The 21,333-nt window shown below is 42.6% G+C and overlaps 1 protein-coding gene across 4 annotated transcripts in view; it reads left to right on the top strand.

Moving 5' to 3' along the window:
* The window catches only part of cyth1a (cytohesin 1a), a 43,292-nt gene extending 26,929 nt beyond the window's left edge, over nt 1–16,363 (top strand). For 2 of the 4 annotated variants that reach the window (XM_037088565.1, XM_037088566.1), the window contains exons 2-13: nt 2,517–2,599; nt 4,635–4,699; nt 5,673–5,739; nt 5,823–5,941; nt 7,340–7,420; nt 7,625–7,737; nt 8,526–8,674; nt 8,751–8,863; nt 12,319–12,397; nt 12,481–12,549; nt 12,831–12,985; nt 14,140–16,363. In XM_037088565.1, the coding sequence (XP_036944460.1) occupies nt 2,517–2,599; nt 4,635–4,699; nt 5,673–5,739; nt 5,823–5,941; nt 7,340–7,420; nt 7,625–7,737; nt 8,526–8,674; nt 8,751–8,863; nt 12,319–12,397; nt 12,481–12,549; nt 12,831–12,985; nt 14,140–14,218 (1,172 nt within the window). In that variant the 3' untranslated portion in view covers nt 14,219–16,363. The remainder of the gene's footprint in view (nt 1–2,516; nt 2,600–4,634; nt 4,700–5,672; nt 5,740–5,822; nt 5,942–7,339; nt 7,421–7,624; nt 7,738–8,525; nt 8,675–8,750; nt 8,864–12,318; nt 12,398–12,480; nt 12,550–12,830; nt 12,986–14,139) is intronic. The other 2 variants (XM_037088564.1, XM_037088563.1) reach the window with 1 other exon arrangement.
* Nucleotides 16,364–21,333: the final 4,970 nt, after the last annotated feature.

Here is a 21,333-nt window from a genome sequence, read left to right as displayed (position 1 = left end):
CAGTCGATCTGGAGAGGGGGTCATTAAATGCAACCATTGCATTTTCAGACCTGTCAGCACTTGTATGTGAGTGTGCCTACATTTTGTGCATCCCTACATCAAAAACATGCATGTCTTCCTAAATATGAGCTGCTGTCACGGGAACTGTCTGGCTAAAACAGGGGGGGAAAAAAAAGGTTATGCAACTGTTTGTATTGTTGTCAGCCCCTCGGTTGTACGGACGGTTGCCATGGATACGCTGAACACTCAGGATGGATGCTGTAGGCTGTGAGGTATGATGTGTGAAAGGTCAACCTCGAGTGGACCGCCGTGCTCCCCACAGCTGTCTGCAAAACAAGACAGGAAGACAACACAGCTTTGTTTTGGAGCTTCTTAACAGCCCTACTATAAGGCTCTTGTTCTGGTTTTCCATTGTCTATTATCCCTGTGTTAAATATTAGCAGACATTCCAGTGAATGTCATGGGTATTTGCTACAAGATGTTTTAGGTTAGCATGCCCTCTGTTATTAAAAATGTTCTCCGTTATACAACAGGATTTTCACGCTTGGCTTAATTCTTCTAAATTAAATGAGCTGATCTTGTATTTTTGCTGATTGTGAAGCTCTGTATGTGCCTCTCAAAGCACAATGAAGCTTATAATTTCTGGTTGGCTGGCCTCGTCTTTACTTTATTGATTGTTGTGCCAGATTTTGTTTAGCTTTTGTGACCTTCATTTCACTGACCCTTTACTGCAGGTACACTGTGTCTATAGTTTAGGCACACAAGGGACTTTTACCTGCGGTATCTGAGGATTATGGGTAGGGACCGACTGATATTTGGAACCAATATTTTTGCAGTAAAAATGAAGAAAGTGCTGAACTCAAGAATACGTTTTAGGTACTTACTGCTACTTAACACTTCCATTTCACTGTTTTGGAGGGACATATTGTTCTTTTGAGTTACAGATTCAGATTATTATTGCTTGGTTATTATTTGGAATCAGAGCCAAAGTAGAACATTTTTAAATTAATTTATTTTCTTGGCAATCTGACAAAAAAGCAATTCGATAATCGAAAGAAATGCTGAATATCCGATCAATCCCTAATTATTTGGGATGCATTTTTGAATTTCATTTCAGAGAGTAAAGGAGAGTAAAAATGTTTGAGGAAAGCTGGTGTCACACAGAGTGGTGGAATGAGTAATTAGAGACCACGTGTTGAAGATGTCTCCGTCCTCAGTGTCCACACCACTCCATAACCACTACCTTGTTAACCATTTGCAGACATCCAGCACATCGGCCCTCACCTCAACTCCTTTAACCTTTTGAACCCTGCTGCTGTGGTAATGAGGGGGGGGGAGGAGAGGTCACAGGAGGGTGGGTTGTGCTTGGCCACTGGGGGAATCAGAAAAAAGACGCCGAGTGACAGAAATGATTGTCCAACATCACATCCGCTGTGGGTTGAGCAGCTCGTGGTTCAGGGGTTTTTATTGCCACTTGTGCAAAATATCTCCAGTTTTGTGATATGGCTTTAACTCAAACCTCAAGGGACACTGGCTTTTATTTAACAGGAAGATCAGGTTATGATACATTGAGTTGTTGATTAGTTCTGAAATCATTAGATGTGTTTCCTGTGGTACAATCAAAATATTTGTTTCTTATCAAAATGTAAGGTAAATGGATTCCAGTACATTTTAGTGCCATTTTAAGAGTTTTAAGCATATCATAATGATGTTCAGGATAATCAGTCATGAAATGTTCCCATCATCTCATGCGTATATTACCACATGTCTAGTTTACAGTGGACTAACTATACTAACAAACATTTATTAGTTTATCTAAAATACCTGTCCATTGTTTTTACATTCACCAGGGGATAAAATTGCTGATGCATGTTAGATCAAGTTGGATTTCTTCAGTGAATGAAAACAAACAAGTTTTTGTACTGTATGGATGAAATTTCCATTCTTTCAAAGCTGCCTGTGAGCAAACAGATTAGAATCAAGTCTATACAACTATCATTGTGCTTGGGATGCTATTGTCATTACAGGGCTTATGCAAGTGTTGTCCCTTTATGCTTGGAGTGCAAGTAGCGCACACACAGTGACACACAACCATCATCAGTTGGGACACACTGCTCGCCCTTTAGTCCTTGTTGCAGACTAATTATAACAGTCTATACCGTGAGTGACAGGAGTACTGCCAGCGCTTTGAGACCTGTCACATTTGTGCTACTTAGGCACTGATGCACGTGAGCTGCCTGACTGACCTTAGCTGTTTCATTGTCACCTAAATATCCTCTTTAAAGTACACCTGGCTACTGCAGACTTTAATGTCCCCCTATCGGTTACTGCTGACAAACATCTTTCATGACCGTCATTGTGAGTTCTTTGTGGCATACTCCATATCTCTCACTTTGGATGGTCCATCTACTTTGGACACGCATTTAGGGGATAGATATGCAGAGTAAAGGGTAAAGGTGCGTTATATTTTGGGCGCGCTCTCCTGACCCTTAATTTTCTCTCTTTTCTCTCCCTAGTGCCGGACGACCTCACCCCAGAGGAGCAGCAGGAGCTGGAGAACATCCGCCGGCGCAAGCAGGAGCTGCTGGAGGACATTCAGGTAAACGCTCATATAGTACATAATATAGTACATAAACGTCGCATTTTTGACTGCAGAAAACATCCTTATCCATAGTTACTTTAATTAGTGGAAAACGTGAGACAACTGACAATTTTACGTCATTGTAGTTGCTTCACAAGTCCTTGATGCTGAAGTGTCACTAAAGGGGAACAAACGACAGGATTTTTATTGAACGCAAGTATCCTATTGCTACACATTGTCACTTTGTTGGGCTGTAAAAGCTCATAATGTCACTGTGCTGCTTCCAATTAAACTTTATGTCATATTTGGGCCCATCTTGATTAAATGTTTAAGAGATCTCGCTAATAAAATGAGCGGGCTTAAGATTTAGAGGCTCGAGGGGCAAAAAGGATCTTCATTTTCTGTGACTTACAAGGTCCAGACATTTGGCTCACTTCCACTGCCTTCAGCTTGACTGCAGCTCCTCTGCTTTTTGATTAAACATTTACCTTCGATCCGATTGCACAAGTTTCTCTTGTCCAAGACGTCTTCAAAACATTTGACCTCAAGAGGAATGTGGGGTATTTCCTGTCAAGTGCTCTTTTCCTTAGCAACCCATTTGTGTTTATTATGTAGCAATTTTTGTGTTCTGTGGATAAACTGTGTTGACAAAGACATCCATTTATGGATCAAGGTAAATGGATTTGGGTATTTTTATTGAAATGTGTGTTTGAATATAATGTGAGTATTAAAATAAGACAAGCAAATGATTTGACATACAGATAAAGTAGGATTATGCTCTTGTGAGGAATGTGCTCATACAGCCAGCTGAATATCCCTCGTGCACTCTCCGATTTCCAAAGAGAGCCAAGATTCAAATCAGCTTGGCCGAATTTCCCTAAAGTGGTTTGTTTGATTCCTGTCCATAGCTCGGGATGATTTTCTGGGCTGCAGCCTTGACCCCAGAGCACAGCTGATTATCAAGGCTTGCTGCTCAGGTTAGCTCTGTCACTCAATAACCAGCTCCGTAAGCAAATGAAACACAGGGGTGACACAGAGAGTCAGTTTCAGATGTCCCAGTCTGCAACTTCCGCTGTCTCTGACAGACAAATACTGGAGGCGTGATCTGACATCCTCTCTTTTATGAGCCACCATCGCTGCCCCTCCCCCTTCTCTTGCCACCACCTCTGTGGTCTGCACACTGACCCCCTCTCCTCCTCCTCGACTCCCACACCCTCCACTGCCGCTCCTGCATGTCAAGGCACCCCCAACACAACCACTCGCTTTCCCATATGAGCACGGTCTCTGTTTGCGGAGGCAAGCATCTGAGGAATGTGTTGTGATTGCGCAGGCCTTGAAATCACAGATGTTCTCTTTGTGGTTTGGCCTATACAGTGACTTGCTATTTCACATAAGAAATTATACGCTAACACTGCAGCTGCATGTGAGTGAAGAGTCTTGATCATAGCAACCCTCACTTCTGTTATGCTAGAGACGATTTTTCCACACAGGACTCTGCATCCTCCACCCGATGCCCTTACCGCGCCAGTCTGGCACCAGCAGCTCTGGCTCGATCGACTACATCTGCCTCTGAGGCCATTAATCACTAAAATGGCACACAAAATATAATCCACTTTTACGCTTTCTTACTCCATTTGTATTGAGGTTATCCCTTAATGTTCTGCGCCTAATCTTGTTCAGAATGAGAGGATTTCTTTAGGAGGGCACACACGCCAAACACATTGGCTGATATGAGATTAAGAGCGCTGCCATCAGTTTTTAGTTTTAAGGGCGCTGAGGAGAGGTGTATGTGCCGATGGCTCTGATGTGCGTATTTACTCTGCGTGATAAAAGGCCCCCTGGCAAACAGAGGTGACTCAGGGATGATAGCATCTCCCTCAGCACTGTTTAATCGAACCCTCGTGTGTTTTCAGACAAACACTTTGCATGTTGTTTGTGTTGGTCACACCCTTCCGCACCTCCTGCTTGAGGGGAAATAAGTGGACAGATGATGACTTAATTCTCACGCCATTCTCGTGACATTTTAAGACTAACATTTGTGTCTTTTCTGCAGCGGCTGAAGGATGAGATAGCAGAAGTGACAAGTGAGATCGAAAACCTGGGTTCCACTGAGGAGAGGTAAGCAAATCTTGTCATCTACACATTTCCCACTCCATTTTGTCTAAATTGGCTTGCTGTTTACCTTCTATTAACTTCGCAAGTGAAGCTGTCAATTATTCATGTTTGTTGGCCAAGTCGGGCCGCCCCATCACACCAAATCCGCTCCCCCAAATTGGCTATGCTTTTAAGGCGGTTTAAATGTTTCATCAGGCACACCCCCATGATGGGAGGCCTCATTGAATAATGCAGTGGGTGTACGGGCAGAAGCAGACAATGGATGGTCCCAGGGGAGTGAGTGCTTGGGTTTGGTGTACTCAAGTGGATAGGGATCCCATCAGCTACCGTATAATCCTTTAGCACTCCTGGATCTCAAACCCATTAATGGTTACAGCGGCACCTTGTGATCAAAGTTTCCTGTGATCCATTTGTTGAGCAACGCACATGATAGGCTGTGCTGTGACCCTCGTGGAGCATCTGTTCAGTTGAGTGCTGGACTTTGGCGGACAAAAGCTGAAGGAATGCTGGTGTGGGAAGAAGTGGTGACCTCTCACCGGCTGGGGATGGAGATGTAACCATGGTGATGGCGGACACTCAGAGCGCACTTTGACCCCATGAATTACCCGAGGCCTGAGAAATGAGACGTTCCCACATGTATGATGTTAAACACTTTATCAACACTTTGTCATCACTGTTGAGGGGGACGAAAGGCCAGCCTCCGCCAAACAAATGGAAAATGTTAATGGGAACGATACTTTCAGGAAATGAAATGAATACAATTATTGTAGAAGCCTTGATGAAAAATATGAAGACAGACCATCAATGTTACATTTGCGAGAACTGGTTCTTGAGTCATAACCAAAAGGCAAAAAATCTGTACGCACAGTAAAGCAGTGATCAAGTTGTTTACCAAGCACTCACAAAACTATAATATTTTCTTGTTTCCTGAGTTTTCTTTTATATTTAATTTAATAATATATCTCTGATGTTCCAGGAAAAATATGCAGAGGAATAAACAGGTGGCCATGGGCCGAAAGAAATTCAACATGGACCCCAAAAAGGTAGGTGTTTTTAATTCTTCAATAATGATTTGTCTCATGTTTTTTCAAGGAGGGTATAACCTGGGGCCTGGTTTCTGTTTCAGGGGATCCAGTTCCTCATCGAAAATGACTTGCTGAAGAATACCAGTGATGACATTGCTCAGTTCCTCTACAAGGGCGAGGGCCTCAACAAAACAGCCATTGGAGATTATCTCGGAGAGAGGTCAGGACGAAGATTGACTTTGTTGACGTTGTTTTTCTCCTCTATCTAACCATCTCTCTCTTGTGCTCTCTATCTAATGCACCAGCACCCATCAATGTGGTTGATGAAAGCATCGAATAGCGAGTGCATATTTTCCGTATTGCTGTGTTTCCTCTTGGTCAGGCACACGCCCATCCTTTCCCAAACATAGTTTATTGGTCCCACATTTAGATCATACTCTCAAGATCATGTCCGTTGCACAATAGCCTCCATCTGTCTTTGGTTATCTTACTCATTCATGGAGAGACTCACACCTTGGGAATGCACGTGTTTAAACCATCCTCAGACCATCCTTGTTAGACTGAACACATAATACAGGAAAAAGTAATGGGCTTGATGTATGATGTGCACTACTCTGGGACTATAGGGCTGGCAGTGTTACACTCAGGGTGTGGTCTGGAGGTCGGACCAGGGTATGGATCTCAGCCTGGTGATGGATGCTCTTCATCTGTTGTTATCAAGCTATTCAAGTGTTTGTGATTCTGTTAGGAGGGGCCGGAGCAGCGTGGGGGCTTTGAGATATGATTGGTCACCCGTCCATTGGGACCAGTCGTGACTGGATATGACTCAGTCTATGAGAGCTCCTGAGAGCCCTTCCATGATCTCACAGGACAGATCATTTACTCTGAAGAGCATGAAGGTCATGGATGATGTCACGATCGAGATTAGCTGATATATGAAAAGAGAGGTGGAGGGTGTTTTTTCCTTTCCTGTTTTCTGTAAGGGAGTATGTAGCAGAGCAGAGCTCACACGTGAGCTGGATCACACCCGGAGCTGAAATCTCAGACACATCCCTGGTTGGTTCACTTTTCAAATGAAGCAGTGATCAGACTGTAACAAGCACACTTAGGGGCCCAGACACACCAAGCCAACATTAAGGGATTAGTGGCAACTGTACGTTACCTGTGACACGGCCAAAAAGCTGAACTTAACACATCGCAAAGGCTCCAAGGATCATCCCAGAAAATGGGAGAATTTTAAACTAGACATTGATTTTACACATCTTCAGTGGTATTACTGTGTATTTTGTGGTTTCAGAGGGAGCTGTGTGAAGTCTGACAAATTGCCTCAGTGTCATTTGTCACACTGTGGGGACAATGTCCTAATAATCATTTACCGTTGTCTGTCAATGCTCAGTTGATTTTGAAGAAAAAATGCCTCTCATTGTGAGGATTCGCTGCTGTTCCTTATCTTGTTAACGGGAAACTGAATATTTTAGGCTTCTGTACTGAGTGTGGACAAAACTAGAAAATCATTCATGTCATATTGAGCTTTAGGAAAGTGTCTTGGTTAAGCAGAATAGCACTTTGTTTACTAATGTTTAACAGTCAGAAATGTGTCATGTTTGTTCTTCTGTAGAGATGATTTCAATATCCAAGTCCTCCACGCCTTTGTGGAGCTTCATGAGTTCACAGACCTCAACCTGGTTCAGGCCCTCAGGTAAGACCGCATCTCCACAGGAACATAGTCTTCAAGTCCTTGATTAGATCCTGCTATCTTTGTGTGATACAGTCCGTTTGTAAGAGCCCTTTTTATTTGAAAATTGTAAAGATGCAGGTGTTAGTTTCAGTCTTTAGCTTATTTTGCATTTTTCACACTGAAAGTAAAATAAGTTGCTGACTGGTGAGCCATGTCCTCTAACAGACAGTTCCTGTGGAGTTTTCGACTACCGGGAGAAGCTCAGAAGATTGACCGCATGATGGAGGCCTTCGCTCAGCGCTACTGTCAATGCAACCCTGGCGTTTTCCAGTCCACAGGTAACACCATCATGCTACATGGTGCACTGTTTGTAATGTGTTAGCAGTGAAACTGAAAACCAAACTGACTTCAGTTCAAAATAATAATAATAATAATAATAATAATAATAATAATAATAATAATAATAATAATAATAATAATAATAAATGTTAACTGTCAGTTCCTTAGTTTTTTAAAGGACTTTGTCAGATATTTATTCTCCCTAAGGCACTTTATTTTCTATATTGTACTGAGCTCTAATAGCATGTCATTGAGTCTCGTACCTAAGCTGCTTTATTTAGTAGACACAAAGTCTGCTGAGTTGAACTGTGTTATGGAAGGCTGTCTGGCTTTTGGGAAATAAGGCCCACAGCAGACAGCTGCCTGCCTCTAACATGGATGCAGATGGATGTGAATAATGCATCGCCGTTCTCAACAGCCTAACGGGCCAGATAAAGTGCTGCTGCGTCAGCCGCGTGCTGGCCACGTTGTCTTTTAGCAAACACGCAAACACACACACATTAGAGGGCACATGCATACTTATCGGCCCACGCTCAGCCTTTCACTCCTACCCACTCTCCTCGCTAACGAAGCTTCGCCTATCAGCTCCTCTCTGTTTGATTGTGGTCCCCTAAGTGCAGTCCTCTCAGCACAGCTAATTTACATTCATATTTAAATGCGACATTAAACACTGGCGGCAGTTTTATGCTAAACAGCAAGAAAGCTTTTTGCTATCTCATAGAGCTCATCCCTCTCTTATGGGGTTATCTCTCTTCTTTGTGTGTGTGCGTGTGTGTATGTGTTATAGACACCTGTTACATCCTGTCATTTGCCATCATCATGCTAAACACCAGCCTCCACAACCCGAATGTGAAGGACAAGCCTACAGTGGAGCGATTCATCTCCATGAACAGAGGGATCAATGATGGAGGAGACTTACCTGAAGACCTTCTCAGGGTCAGTATGGCTTCTGATGAGTGATTCCCCCCTGCGTACCTGCACCGTATTCATACTTGACCTCCTTTTATTGTAGAACCTGTATGAGAGCATCAAGAACGAGCCTTTCAAAATTCCGGAGGATGACGGCAACGACCTCACACACACTTTCTTCAACCCAGACAGAGAGGGCTGGCTGCTAAAACTGGGTGAGTGATGCTAGAAGTACATGCACACAGTTACTCAGGCACATAATGATTTGCCAGAAAAAAAAAAACAACAACTTTGTTTTGTTTTCATAGCAGCACAAAGCTGTCAATCTCCCTCCACGATGTGATAACCAATGTCTCCCCTGAGGTCAATAACGGGTGTGTGTGTGTGTGTGTGTGTTAAGGTGGTGATCTTGTGTGGATAGGTGTGTACACAGTCGACCCGAGACATCTGAAGACATCTCGGCCCACTTTAATGTATTATGAATGTGGCCTCGAGATCAGACAACCACGTGTAGGGGCCTCTGAATTATTGAAGTCGGGGAATATTCATACACTGACATACACTAATACTGGCTTTTATTGCTTTTATATGAGGTGTCAGCACATACTATACATGCACAAAGTTTAGAAATGTTTGATCTGAGAGGAAATCTTTTGATCAGATGTTTTTGCTTCATTCTGTGGAAGTTTTGGTCCTCAAGTGCAATTTCTCTGGAGATTTGAAACTTGTTTTCTTTGGCCTAATTATATTGTACCAGTGTTTTCTGACACTTGAAGATAATTTCTTATTTAAACCTATAGATCAGACACAAACACATGTGCGCACACACAGGTATATCATTGCAAATGTCTCACAGGGTGTCAGCCGGTTCTTAAACTGGTCACAGTAACACAACATCAGAAATACACAACCCTGGACCCCTGAACTCTTCATCCTCCGTTTCCTCTGAGATCTCTCTCTGTTGTACAGATTCACAGTGAGACCAATAGAAAATCATACAATCTAACCATACAATTGCTGTGAATCTTTACAACTGACTACACTAAAAGTGTGAAGGACTCTCTTTCTCCAATTACTCCAAATTGAGATTTGAGTAAAACAATCCGGTGGAAGGTAAAATTGCTGGATATAACACATGTGAACCTAAGTGGAGGCAATACTTAATGTGATGCTTTACAGTAGTGCTCCCCCTTGTGGACTGATGTAGTAACAGCAGATTCATAAAATCTTTTAAGTTTTAAAAACAAAATCTGTAAAGCAGTGCATCAAAGCCTCTTTGAAACCAGATTAACAGGACTATGGTGCAATAATTCCTTATCATTTAATTTAATTTTTTTTGTTTTCTTTTCCTCTTCGTTTGTTTGTTTGTTCCCATGATTTTGGCTGTTGTCTTTCCTCAGGAGGTATGTACACCTGCTCTTCCAAATCGCTAGTCCATCTCTCAGCTCTCAGGTGCTTTTGGTGGTCCGCCATGCTTTTGTTTTCTTCCTCATTTTTCATAAGGGTTTTTGTTATTTTTGGCTTTAGATTTTGTTTTATTTCTTGTCTCGCCATTGACTCATTTGAACTTCAGATGTTTGTCTGTTCAGTCTCTCATTGAGCTGGTGGTTTTGTCCACACTCTTTTATCTCTGTGGGTGGTTGCCACCATGTCGGCTCGGCTCTGGGAGCTGATGCTTTGTGACCACTCGACCGAGCAGTTTGACTCTTTTTTTTTTTCCTCTGTATGCTGTGGTGGTCACTCTTTGATCTGTGTTTTTTTTTGGAAAGCTGCATTATCCTTTTTTTCCATACAGTGAGCCCAATAAAGGACTTTTGCTTGACTCTCCAAATTGATCATGAACCCATTGGCTTATTGTTATTTGCTCACTAGTGACATGGAAAGGGAATACTGCACCTTTTCAACAATGTGGCTCTGCTCTCTTTATCTAATGCTGTAAACAGATCTGAACAGTAGCAGCGTGGCTGCGGCCCGGTGTGGTGCTGGACCGGACTGGACTAAACTGTGGGAGAGAAGCGTGGGCAGAGGACTGTGCTGAGAGGGATTAAGGCATGCTCATTATACACTTCAAGTGCACACAGGTAGTAGTTTGACTGTGCATTGCTGTAATTAGTGCACTTGTCATATTCATTTAAAAATAAGAGCCTTTGTGACGGTGCTAAACGATGCTACTTTTTGCACCAAAAAAAACAAACCAAACAAAAAAAAAACAGTTGCTAATTTATCCTGGCAAGAAAAATCCATTCTAAAAGCATCATAACTATCAACAACCTGATAACCCTCTTCACCTCTACTCGCCTGGCCTCCCACAGTCCCGTCTTGCATGAGTGCCTCCCTCCACTCAGCTCCACTCCGGCCTAGCACCGTCCACGCAGCTCTACATCAATCTGCAGGGACATTCGTGCACTCAGGAGGAGGTCATCTGTCTTTTTTGGCGTGACAGGAACTTGACATGACCATGAAACCAATCGCAACCTCCAGCCCAACCCAATGAACTCTCAAGCTGTGTGATTCTGCCATCGCGTCTGTGTTTTCTGTTTGTCTGCTTTTTTTTGTTTTTGTCGTCGCAACACACCGACAAGTCGAGATGCGGCGAGGGGCTCTCCATCTCTGCCTGTCGAGTGAAGCGTTTTGATGGCGTCTGTAGATGATAACAAACGTAGACTCGAGTGTTTCACCTGTCATGATGTCTGCGAGATGATGGGAGATCATATACAGTGATAATGCTGTTATATGATGATACAAGTGTGTTCTACATGTCTGTATCTTCTCTATCTTGGTAGATGGGTTTTACGATGCAGCCTTTTACTAACACTGGTGGTGGGATAACCAAGTCTAGACATGGCTTAAGTCTTTGTCATGTTTAGAAAGACTCACTGGAGAAGTTACTAAGCCAAAAACAGGAAATTCAAGTCTGAGATGCCTGTAGAGAGGCTGCACATCGCCCCAGGCGCTGAGCTTCCTGCCCTCCTCAGTTTGTTGGCATCTTATCCTCTCAGAACGGGACTGCCATCTGCCACTGTGATCAGGTTTCCCCACACAGGAAGTATGGGTGACAAAGGGGGGTCAGAGATCAGCTTCAAATCAGTGGGCGTTCGTTAACCAGAGAGCCCCCCACTGGGTTTTAAAGAGAACTTAATCCTCAGTCACTCCTTACCATCAGAGTGCTTTCCAGATTTATAACCGTCTTCTAGAAACTCTATTTGGGTGGTAGTTCATTAAGTTCAGGGAGCGCAAAGCACATAGATCTGTATCATGTATCGATCCTGGCTCTCCTGATTTACTGCTCTGAGTCAGCAAGTGAGGACAGTTTCCAGACACATCAAGACATTTATGGAGACCTGTAGATGTATCTATCCTATGGCATCTTCACATCGACTCTAATCAGCTTTAATGTGGCATTTATCACCTAAGTGGCCAGCACCTGTAATTGAAATGTAGGTGTGGGAAATCTACAAATATAAAGGTAAAGAAAAACATCGAGAGAGCTGAAGACTCTGCAGCCGTGGTGATGGTGATTTTCTGGGTGAAAGGAGTCCTCTGGAGCCGTCATCTGTCTGTCTGCCCATACATCTGTCTGCCTGTCTGCTGCTCGACCTGGTGCTTCGGTGCTCGTTTCTCTCTCTTAATCTCTTGCCGAGCCTCTCTGACGCTGACTGTCTCTGCTCCACAGGGGGACGAGTCAAAACCTGGAAGAGGAGGTGGTTCATCCTCACAGACAACTGTCTGTACTACTTTGAGTACACCACAGTGAGTACCACATAGCTTTTCTCAATCAAGACACCTGCTCTGTTCCTGTTGTCTGTGTCATAGACATTTTTGTCTTTGTCCAGGACAAAGAACCAAGAGGAATCATTCCACTGGAGAACCTGAGCATCAAGGAGGTGGAGGACAAGAAGCCTGTAAGTTCACCTCTCTCTCCTGGTTCATTTTGTGGTTGCAGCAGGATTTGGATTTAGGACTCTCTCCAGTGCTGAGATTATAACTGCAGAATTTCTACAGCTTTGACAAACTAGGATGAATTAGAAATCAATTTATTGATAAATAATGCATGACAAGTAGTTACATTTATGTTAAACAATTATTACAAGCAGTAATGTCCTGAAAATATCTTTATATGATGCAGATAGAGATTTATAGCATTTTCTCTGATGTCTAATCTCCTTCCACTTCACTTCTGCAGAACTGTTTTGAGCTTTTCATTCCTGACAACAAGGACCAGGTGATAAAAGCATGCAAGACTGAGGCTGACGGACGTGTCGTGGAGGGCAACCACACCTTCTACCGTATCTCTGCCCCCACTGCAGAGGAAAAAGAGGAATGGATGAACAGCATCAAGTATGTGTTTATTTCCTCAGGTTTTCAAGGTCACTGCTGTTGTGTTACTCTTTATCTAGCTAAGCTTTGGAGCTACAGCGCCCATCATTTGGGTAATTAGACAATGACAATGTCATGTCAAACTGCTTTTCTCCTCTTATTTCTCAGTTTGTACATCCTTGACTCCATTCCTTACATCATCTCCTTGTACCCTAGTCCCTCCTACATTAGATGGGAGTGGAGGAGGCAAAGAAGGGAGAGGAGTCGAGGCAACATCAGTTAAATATGATGTGTGGCACAGCTTCATCATCTATCTGTTGTTTTGTTACCATCTACTGCTGTATTTTATCATCTGTCACGATATTTGTCATTAAGTCATTAAGTAATGTGGTGAGAACAGCACCGTGCGAGGTGGTAGACAAACACTGAAGAGCAGATGTCGTTGGTATACAGAAAAGACTTCTGCAAAGTCTGCTACACATCACCTGTGAAAACTCCCGTAGCTCCTCTGGCGAGCCCCACTCTTCTTTCTCGATAATACAATTTAGGAATTGAGCCAACTTTCGGTATGGAACGCTGAGATCGATTTCAGAGGAAGAACTGAAGGGACACAAAATAGAGAAATGAGAAGAACCCATTGTGTCAGTCAGTAAGCTGTTGCTATAACCATTTTTTGCCTATATCTGCTTACACTTCAAGTATCGACCAATGTACCCATGAATGTACAGATCAGACCTGTATTTTCTGTGATTTCTAGGAAAATATATTGATGGACCTCAGACATAATGTTATTATCAGAAAAGTTACATCGAATCTCAAAATCTGGGGCGAGGCAGAGAATGACTACAATTATTGTCTCAAATTGCGTTAATTGTTCTTTTTCTTCTTCCCTTCACCCAAAAATAACTGTGATAGAGCAGTTTTTTTGTCCTCACACATCCAAGCGTTTCCAGGTGCAGATCAGCCCAGTTTAGAAGATTTAAAGAATGCAAACAGAAAATAGTGCAAAGAAGCTCATCTGAATAAATAAATTAAAATAAAATTAATTCCAAGAATGTTTGAAATAAAAACTGGAGCCCGACTTGGATGCAAATGTATCATCTTTATAGTAGTTGCAAATTTAATTCCATTTATCCTTCTCTTGCTGACATTTTCCCCCGTACGTGTGCCCACAGAGCCGCCATCAGCAGAGACCCCTTTTACGAGATGCTGGCTGCCAGGAAGAAGAAGGTGTCGTCCATGAAGAGGCACTGAAGCTGCTCAGCACTCCCAACGTTGCACTTGACAGCAGGGGGGGTCTGGGGGTGTCTGCTCGCCCTGTCTGGGCCAGTGCAGAGGCCACGGTTGAGGTCTGCCTCAGACCTCTCCAGGGGATTTCTCTAGGCTACATACTAGCTCTGGCTTTGGGACTCTGCAGGCCAGGAAAACAGGAAGCATGCTGGGGTTTCTAGATAAGAGTCGGGGCCAAAGCCTCCTCTAACCTGCTGTCTGAATGTGTCTCTCTCTCTCTCAGCTTTGTATGTGCTCTCGGTCTATGAGGCCGAACAGGAATCCTGCTGTGAAATCCCCTTTGAAGATGCTTTAAGTAAACACAGTTCCCACATACGTTGCACACATCGACAACATGCATACACTCATGCTGCCCCCGAAGCACACATCGTCTAAACTCAGCAGGTCTGACCGAGTGTGGCGCCCCAACCAAAACTTTCAGAAGGAAGACTTAGAGCTTCTCTGATGTGCTTTAATGTTACGGTAATACGTGTCTATTTTTAGAGCTTTTTCTGGCAGTTCCTTTTTTTCTTTTGTTTGCTTTTATAAAAATAAAACGGTCTTGCAACTTAAACTGCAGGGAAGGGTGGGTGTGGGAGGGAGGGTTTAACTTGCCAACTGTTAGTGATTTTATAAAAAAAAGAAAAAAAAAATCTGTGTATAAAAAAAGTTGCCACTCAGGAGATTGTTACGATGTTCTGAAACTTTCCATGTTTCGACTGACATGGATTCCGGTCACAACATGAGACAGCCACATGAGGAATAAAAAACCTCATCCGTGTCCCAGACTGAACTGTTTGTTATTTTGTAAATGTGAAGCTACACGAGAGTGTCTGATTGTCTGGACAGGGTCTCGGTGTTCATTTCCTGAAGGTGCATTCTGGGGATTAGTGTCTTTGTAAGGACACGACCCTGGGCCCCCCTCTTATACATTTTTCTCTTTCTCTCACCAACACAAAACAACCTCCTACTACTGTATCACCCAAAACGCAATTTAATTATTAGTTACTTTACTGCTGCACAGTGCCTGGCGCTCTAGATGAAATGTGATGAGAAAAGCTGCTGGTTAGCGACAGTAATTCACTTTTCTGTTTCCTTGCCTTTTTAATATTCTTTGGAGAGGGTTACCTATTCGATGGTAAACATTTTCAGCCTTCAGCCTGACCTCATTGATCCATTGTACAATACTGTGTGCTTCAGGTTGTTTATGTATAAGACATAATATATGACATATTGTTGTAGGGGATTTAAAGTGGCACGAATAAACAAAGCTATGCCTGGAAAAAAAAAAAAAAGTGGGGTGTCCCCGTCTCAGGATCCAAAGTGTGATGTGAAACAAATACAAAACTACTAGAAGTGTGAGGAATGTACGGAGGCCCTGGGAGTTAAGAAAAACATACTGGTGAAGTTTGATCTAATTATTTTCTGTGTTTGATAGACCAATTGAGAGAAATATGTTGCCTTTTTCTTTGCTGACACAATATAATTCCCAGCCAAGACAACAACGTGAAAAACTGAACAATCAACAAACGTATGTCAAAACAATGACATAAATTAAGACTATCCTGGCAACAACCCTTTTCACCTGCTCAAGTCCTAAATACAGAAGAGAAAATGATTGGATTAAACTTAGAAATGGATCACCATCATTTTTTTCTGTCTCTCAGGGCTTCTGCAGCCATGTACTTACGGGTGAAGCAGAAAGATGGAGGTGCAGGATGACTGATGGGTCATGCTGAGGCAGTGACATGTCATCTTGCCAAATAGCAAAAAACTGTGTTGTGGTGCATCAAGCAGTTTGTTTTTTCTGCTCCAGTCGTCTCTCTTCTCTTCCTGTGTGCCTGCTGGTCGTTCTCCTCGCTTCCTGCCTGTTCCGTTTCCTCCTTCTCTTCCTCTCTGCTCACTAATCCTAGAGAAATAAGGAAAAAATGCAAAACAATCATAATTCTAGACAGTATTGGTTTATTTATCAAAGTTGTACATACTTAAATGTATAGTGGGTATTTTGTCCTCATTTTTGTTTCTTATTAGTTGTGCCATTTTCTTTTGGTATTCTGTTTGATGATGTTTGATTTGAGGTTTCTATCATTACCATTTAATCAAGCTGAAATAAAGACAGATTTGTCACAACACCGACTCTGAGTATTTTTTACACAACATCAGGCTGCAGGAGTGAAACACCTCCAGCAGGTGGCAGTATGGGACCAGGACCGATGAGGAAAACCGCTCCAAGTCAGGAAGTTAAACATGCTTTTTTTATGTTGCTCGTGAATTTCAGCTGAATTACAGTCTTGCCAAATCACGCGCTAATTAAATTACGGGTTAAGTGAGGCCGACCTTTTTTATGTCCATGAATACTGAATACTACATCCTCTTGAGGGCAGCATTGAAATTTTGTCTTTCAGCCAGGCACACCACTCTCCAAGTTTGCATCACTCCAGAATCCACATTTACCCTCTATAAAAATATATTAAAAAACAATCTCCTGTTGCTGTTTAAATCCAGACTTTATTTACAGCATCATAACATTTCATATCTTTTCACGAGCCTGGCTTTTAAAGTATTCATGGCACAAACGTCGGGGCAGCGGGGAAAGGTCGATATTTACAAGTGAATATGTATCATATTAAATGATGCCTGGAACAGCAATCAATAGAAAATGACTTTCTCAATGGAACGGGCATACAGGAAACAGAAGGGCATGTGTACAGTTAGCAATGTGCACATGCAGCCTCAGATTCCTTATTAGTGTCTGGTGAGTTTAACTCAGATTATAGGTTACATTAAAAATAAATGACCTAAATCCCACTTTGTGCAGAATTGCGATTGTGTACTTTTACTGTCATCCTGCGGAAGTGTTCAAAAGAGTAAATTCCTAAATCAGGAAACATAACAACAATTACTGTTTAAACATTACTGCATGAACCAGAATGGCACTCAGTAGAGCGCATACCTCCGCCAATGCCCGACAGTCCCTATAGTTAAATCAGGCCAGATCAAACTACTCACTCATAGATACCAGACACCTGTATATGACTGATTTTTTTTCCCCTTAAGATCTGCACATTATTCCCTGAGAAATTAAAAACTGCAATATGTAGGACTTGGCCATGCATCAATTTTAAACAAATAGGGGGCAGCAAATCACCAGAGCTAACTGCTCCGAACTGTACCTGCTTTTATTTAGTAAGCGCCATACTTGCACATTTGCGGGTTTTCCTGGGAGACTCCCTATTTTCCATCGCCCTATCCCGGTTTCCTCCCGATTCATGACAGTTTGTCACCATTTTACACACTGAAAGTATTTATCACCTGTTTCTGGCACTTCACAGTGTGTAGTCTGCTGTTCTGTTGTGCCTCGTCCCCCAACCCCCCCCCGCAACACAATACAAATATGTCTTTGACATGTGGTTAAAACTGTTATTTATTCACATTCAGTTTTGGTTGTCAAAAAACAGCCTTTTTTGCAATGCTTAAAGTGAGGAAATATTCCTGGATCCGTCCCTTTATCCAGATCCACATCAGAAGTTAACAGGGTCTATTCTGGGCTGAGATCCACTCTCAATCCAAGTTTCATTGAAATCTGTTCAGAAGTTATTGTGTAATCCTGGTGACAAACCAACAAACGGTCACGGGTGAAAAAGCAGGTTGCAGCAGTTGCTAAAAAGTCTCTGTGGTAAGAAGTTGAGGAAGTGTTTTTGTGCCATTTCACATCTAAGATTTTACTTTAAGTGTTCTATTAAATGTTTAGCGGTCTGCACAATCTTGCAGAAAAACACTGCTCTGCTTTACAGCATCTTAACTGTGACAAAGGAGTCTGCTCTTCCAAACAGTTTGGGTCAACATTTCAGCTACAAAAGAACCTCTAGTACAACAAGTCCCAGTTAAATATTCACAGTAAAAGCTAAACTCTACTGACATACATTGTAGCAGGTATAGTAAGTACAGAGATAAAGTAAAACCTACAGCAGCTCTATGTTGATCTTCAGAGGCCTCTGAGTACCTGAGTTCATTCAAGTTGAGACGTGTTTATCTCATCAGCAGAAGGCAAAAAAAAGCAGGTTTCTAAAGCCCTTTGATCTGAGAAAGATCGAAATCAGTTTGTTTTCCGCAAAACCAAACAATATAAAAATTCAAGGCTAAATGAAAAGGTGCTTATTTGTATATTTCCTCCTGCACACAAATTATCAACGAATTAGTTCCAGATGTGCATTTGCAAAATAAGATTCCTGCTGTGCATCTGTGTACTTTGTTGAAAAGACAAAGTGATGTTGAAAACACAAAGTGATGGTAAATTGCCTGTAATCATTTTTTTTTCACACATCTGCAGTCAAACAATATTTTGCACCAGCGCTGCAATGACGTTTTTTTTTTTCTTTTTTTTTTTTGAGAATTACAGAGCAGGGCCAAGGAGGTGACCATGACTGATGGGAAATGAGAGGCACGTTGCCATGATGAGAGAGAGAGAGAGGGAGAGAGAGAGAGAAGTTGGGGGAAAAAAAGTCTGAGAATGCGTTTTGGTGGTGGTGCAGCAGCAGCAGCAGCAGCAGCAGCAGCAGCAGCAGGGAAGTCTTTGTTTTTCACCATCTGCGCTGTTCTTCACTTCTCGTATTTCTCACAGCAGACACATGAAAAGACAGAGCACTGGTGTGTCTCTTCTGTGAGGTTTGTGTGCATGAGAAGGGGAATGTGATACAGTAGGAGGGGAGGTTAACAAGAATGAGTTAAGAGGGAACAACTGGAGGAGGACGCTGCACTGTACAGAAAGGACAGACTGTACAGAGAGGGATTAATTTAGGTTAAATATTCTTTTGAAAAAACTAAATAGAGTGACCTCGCTGCACTGCAACAGACCACACCACTCACTCATGCTGTCATAAGGCTGCTCGGTGAATTCTCTTCTCTGTGGTTATGCTAATGAGGTGGGAAAGGCCTGTGCCTTCAGCAGCTCTCATAGGCCAGGCAGCGGGATCCTCCGTCTCCTCCAGTAAGTGGAGACATGTGAGACCGGTCGGGCTCCAATTAGGCCCAGACTGTTTCCCAGAAATGCCGGAGGCCTCCCCCCCTGCCTCTCAGCCCACCACGGTGGGAGAAGGGTGCACCCCACGGTGTCCGGACCTGACCTCAGCTGGCATGAGAAGGGCCCTTTTCTTGTACGGGGCTCATGCGGGCGAAAGAATGTTACACACAGACAGGCGTGCAGACGTAAATGCAACACAGACTGGTGGGTATTCTCTCGCTAACCAGTTCACAGCTGCACAGAACTTGCTTTAGCAGGTTTCAAACCAGTCGCAGCAATAAATGTTGGCAATGTACATTTTTTTGCAAGCCATGTTCACATTGCACCTTTACTTCTCCTCACGTTGCAACTTCGCATTTCTTTACGTTGCAACTTTACACTTCTGCAGGACTCCAACAGCCACTTATTTAATGAACCGAAGCGGTGACATTCATGAAACTGTACTTGTGTTTACAAGTATCACTTTAGTCAAATGACGAGCAGTGTCGCTCACAACTTTGATGCATTAAATATGTATATATCGGAGCTTTGCAGTGTGCTAGTGTTTGTTTTTTTCCCTTTGTTTTGCTTTCCACTCAACACCTGGCCTTTTTTGGATTGGATGTGCGTGCACACACTTATTTTTCATTTTTGACAATAGCAGCGCTGGTTAGTCTGGTTGGGTTTAGGCACAGAAAACGCTTGGTTATGGTTAGAAACCAATATCATATTTTGGCTTAAAATACCTGGTTTGGTCGGCACTAACCACAGCTGGATGTGTGTCGAGGTCTCATTAAAACACTCTGTTTTGTTGCAAAGAACACAGCTGGAGATGTCCCAACATATAATCAAAAACATCTTTTTTCTTCTTTAAGTGTCCCACGGTCTCCTTAAGAATATCTAATGGTGTCACACTTACAAATGTCTTAACCCAGTCTTGAACAGTGGTCATTGGCTTCACCTCTCCAACTCCTGACATCAAAGTCAAATCATACACAAAAAATGTTAACACAATACAATGCCTGCCAACATTTTGTCCAGGTTGCAGGTTTGGTTTAAATTTTTGCACAAGTCTGGTGTTTTGAAGCTGACATCTTACGGCTCATTGGGTTTCAATAATGTGTAACATCACATTTTTTCGGCAAGAACGAGCAGATGAGCTGTCGAAGGTGGTTCACAGAAAGCATGCCATCAGATCTGACACCACCATCTTCTTTATGTAAATGCAAACAGACATCCAACACTGGCAGGCTGGAGCAAAGTGCAGCTCATACTTAAAAAAATCTCTAAGAGCTTGTGTTTTAGGTGCAGGTACACCTTAGGTGCTCTGTTGACAGACTTGATATTGCTTACTGGAAGAATAAATCCTGCACAAATCACTTCAGGAATCTCCTGCTCTGCAGAAGGACATGGCATTTATCCTCGGGGCAGGATTTCTGAGAAAGGGAGTTATAAAGCAGCCACAACAAAGTGTCTCCCTCCCCTTCCTCATCTCCCTATCTCGTTCCCCGCGTGACACACGCTCATATAACCATGAATACACCATGTTTACAATATATCACATTATCAAGCTCAGTGAGAGTGAGGTTACAACAGCGATAGTAAAAAGTGGTAAAAGTTTGGCTTGAGTTCAGCGCTGCAGAGAGTAAAGTACTGTCGGGATGTGGGACATATGATTTAGTATTTCCCCAGAAACATGCTGTTTTGCAAGTTTGAAAATTGCCCGCAATGCAAAATCCTGCAAAACATATAATTAAACCTAGCTGGAGCAGAACAGAAAATGAATATCAAAAGCATCAGCAGCAACACCCCGCGACCCCTTGGAAAGGGATGAGTGGCTACGGACAATGACGATGACGCCATTTATTTGCATGTAAACAAATCAGTAAACTGAATACAAATAATATACAATATAAATGTATTCCTTAAAACTAGATAGACAGACAGATTGATAGATCAATAGAATTTCAGTCCTCCACAGTCAGCTGCTGTTTGCATTTCTATATTTAAGTGAACTTTGGTCCTGTGTTTGACAGTTTGACATTCATTATATCCTCTTATATGAAAAGCTTTTTTCCTTTGTACTACTTTCCGTAACTGC

Source organism: Acanthopagrus latus, chromosome 23, assembly GCF_904848185.1.
Source record: "Acanthopagrus latus isolate v.2019 chromosome 23, fAcaLat1.1, whole genome shotgun sequence".
In the NCBI taxonomy this organism is placed as follows: domain Eukaryota; kingdom Metazoa; phylum Chordata; class Actinopteri; order Spariformes; family Sparidae; genus Acanthopagrus; species Acanthopagrus latus.
The sequence above is the reverse complement of the archived record's forward strand: the minus strand, read 5'-3'. Positions and strand labels throughout refer to the sequence as shown.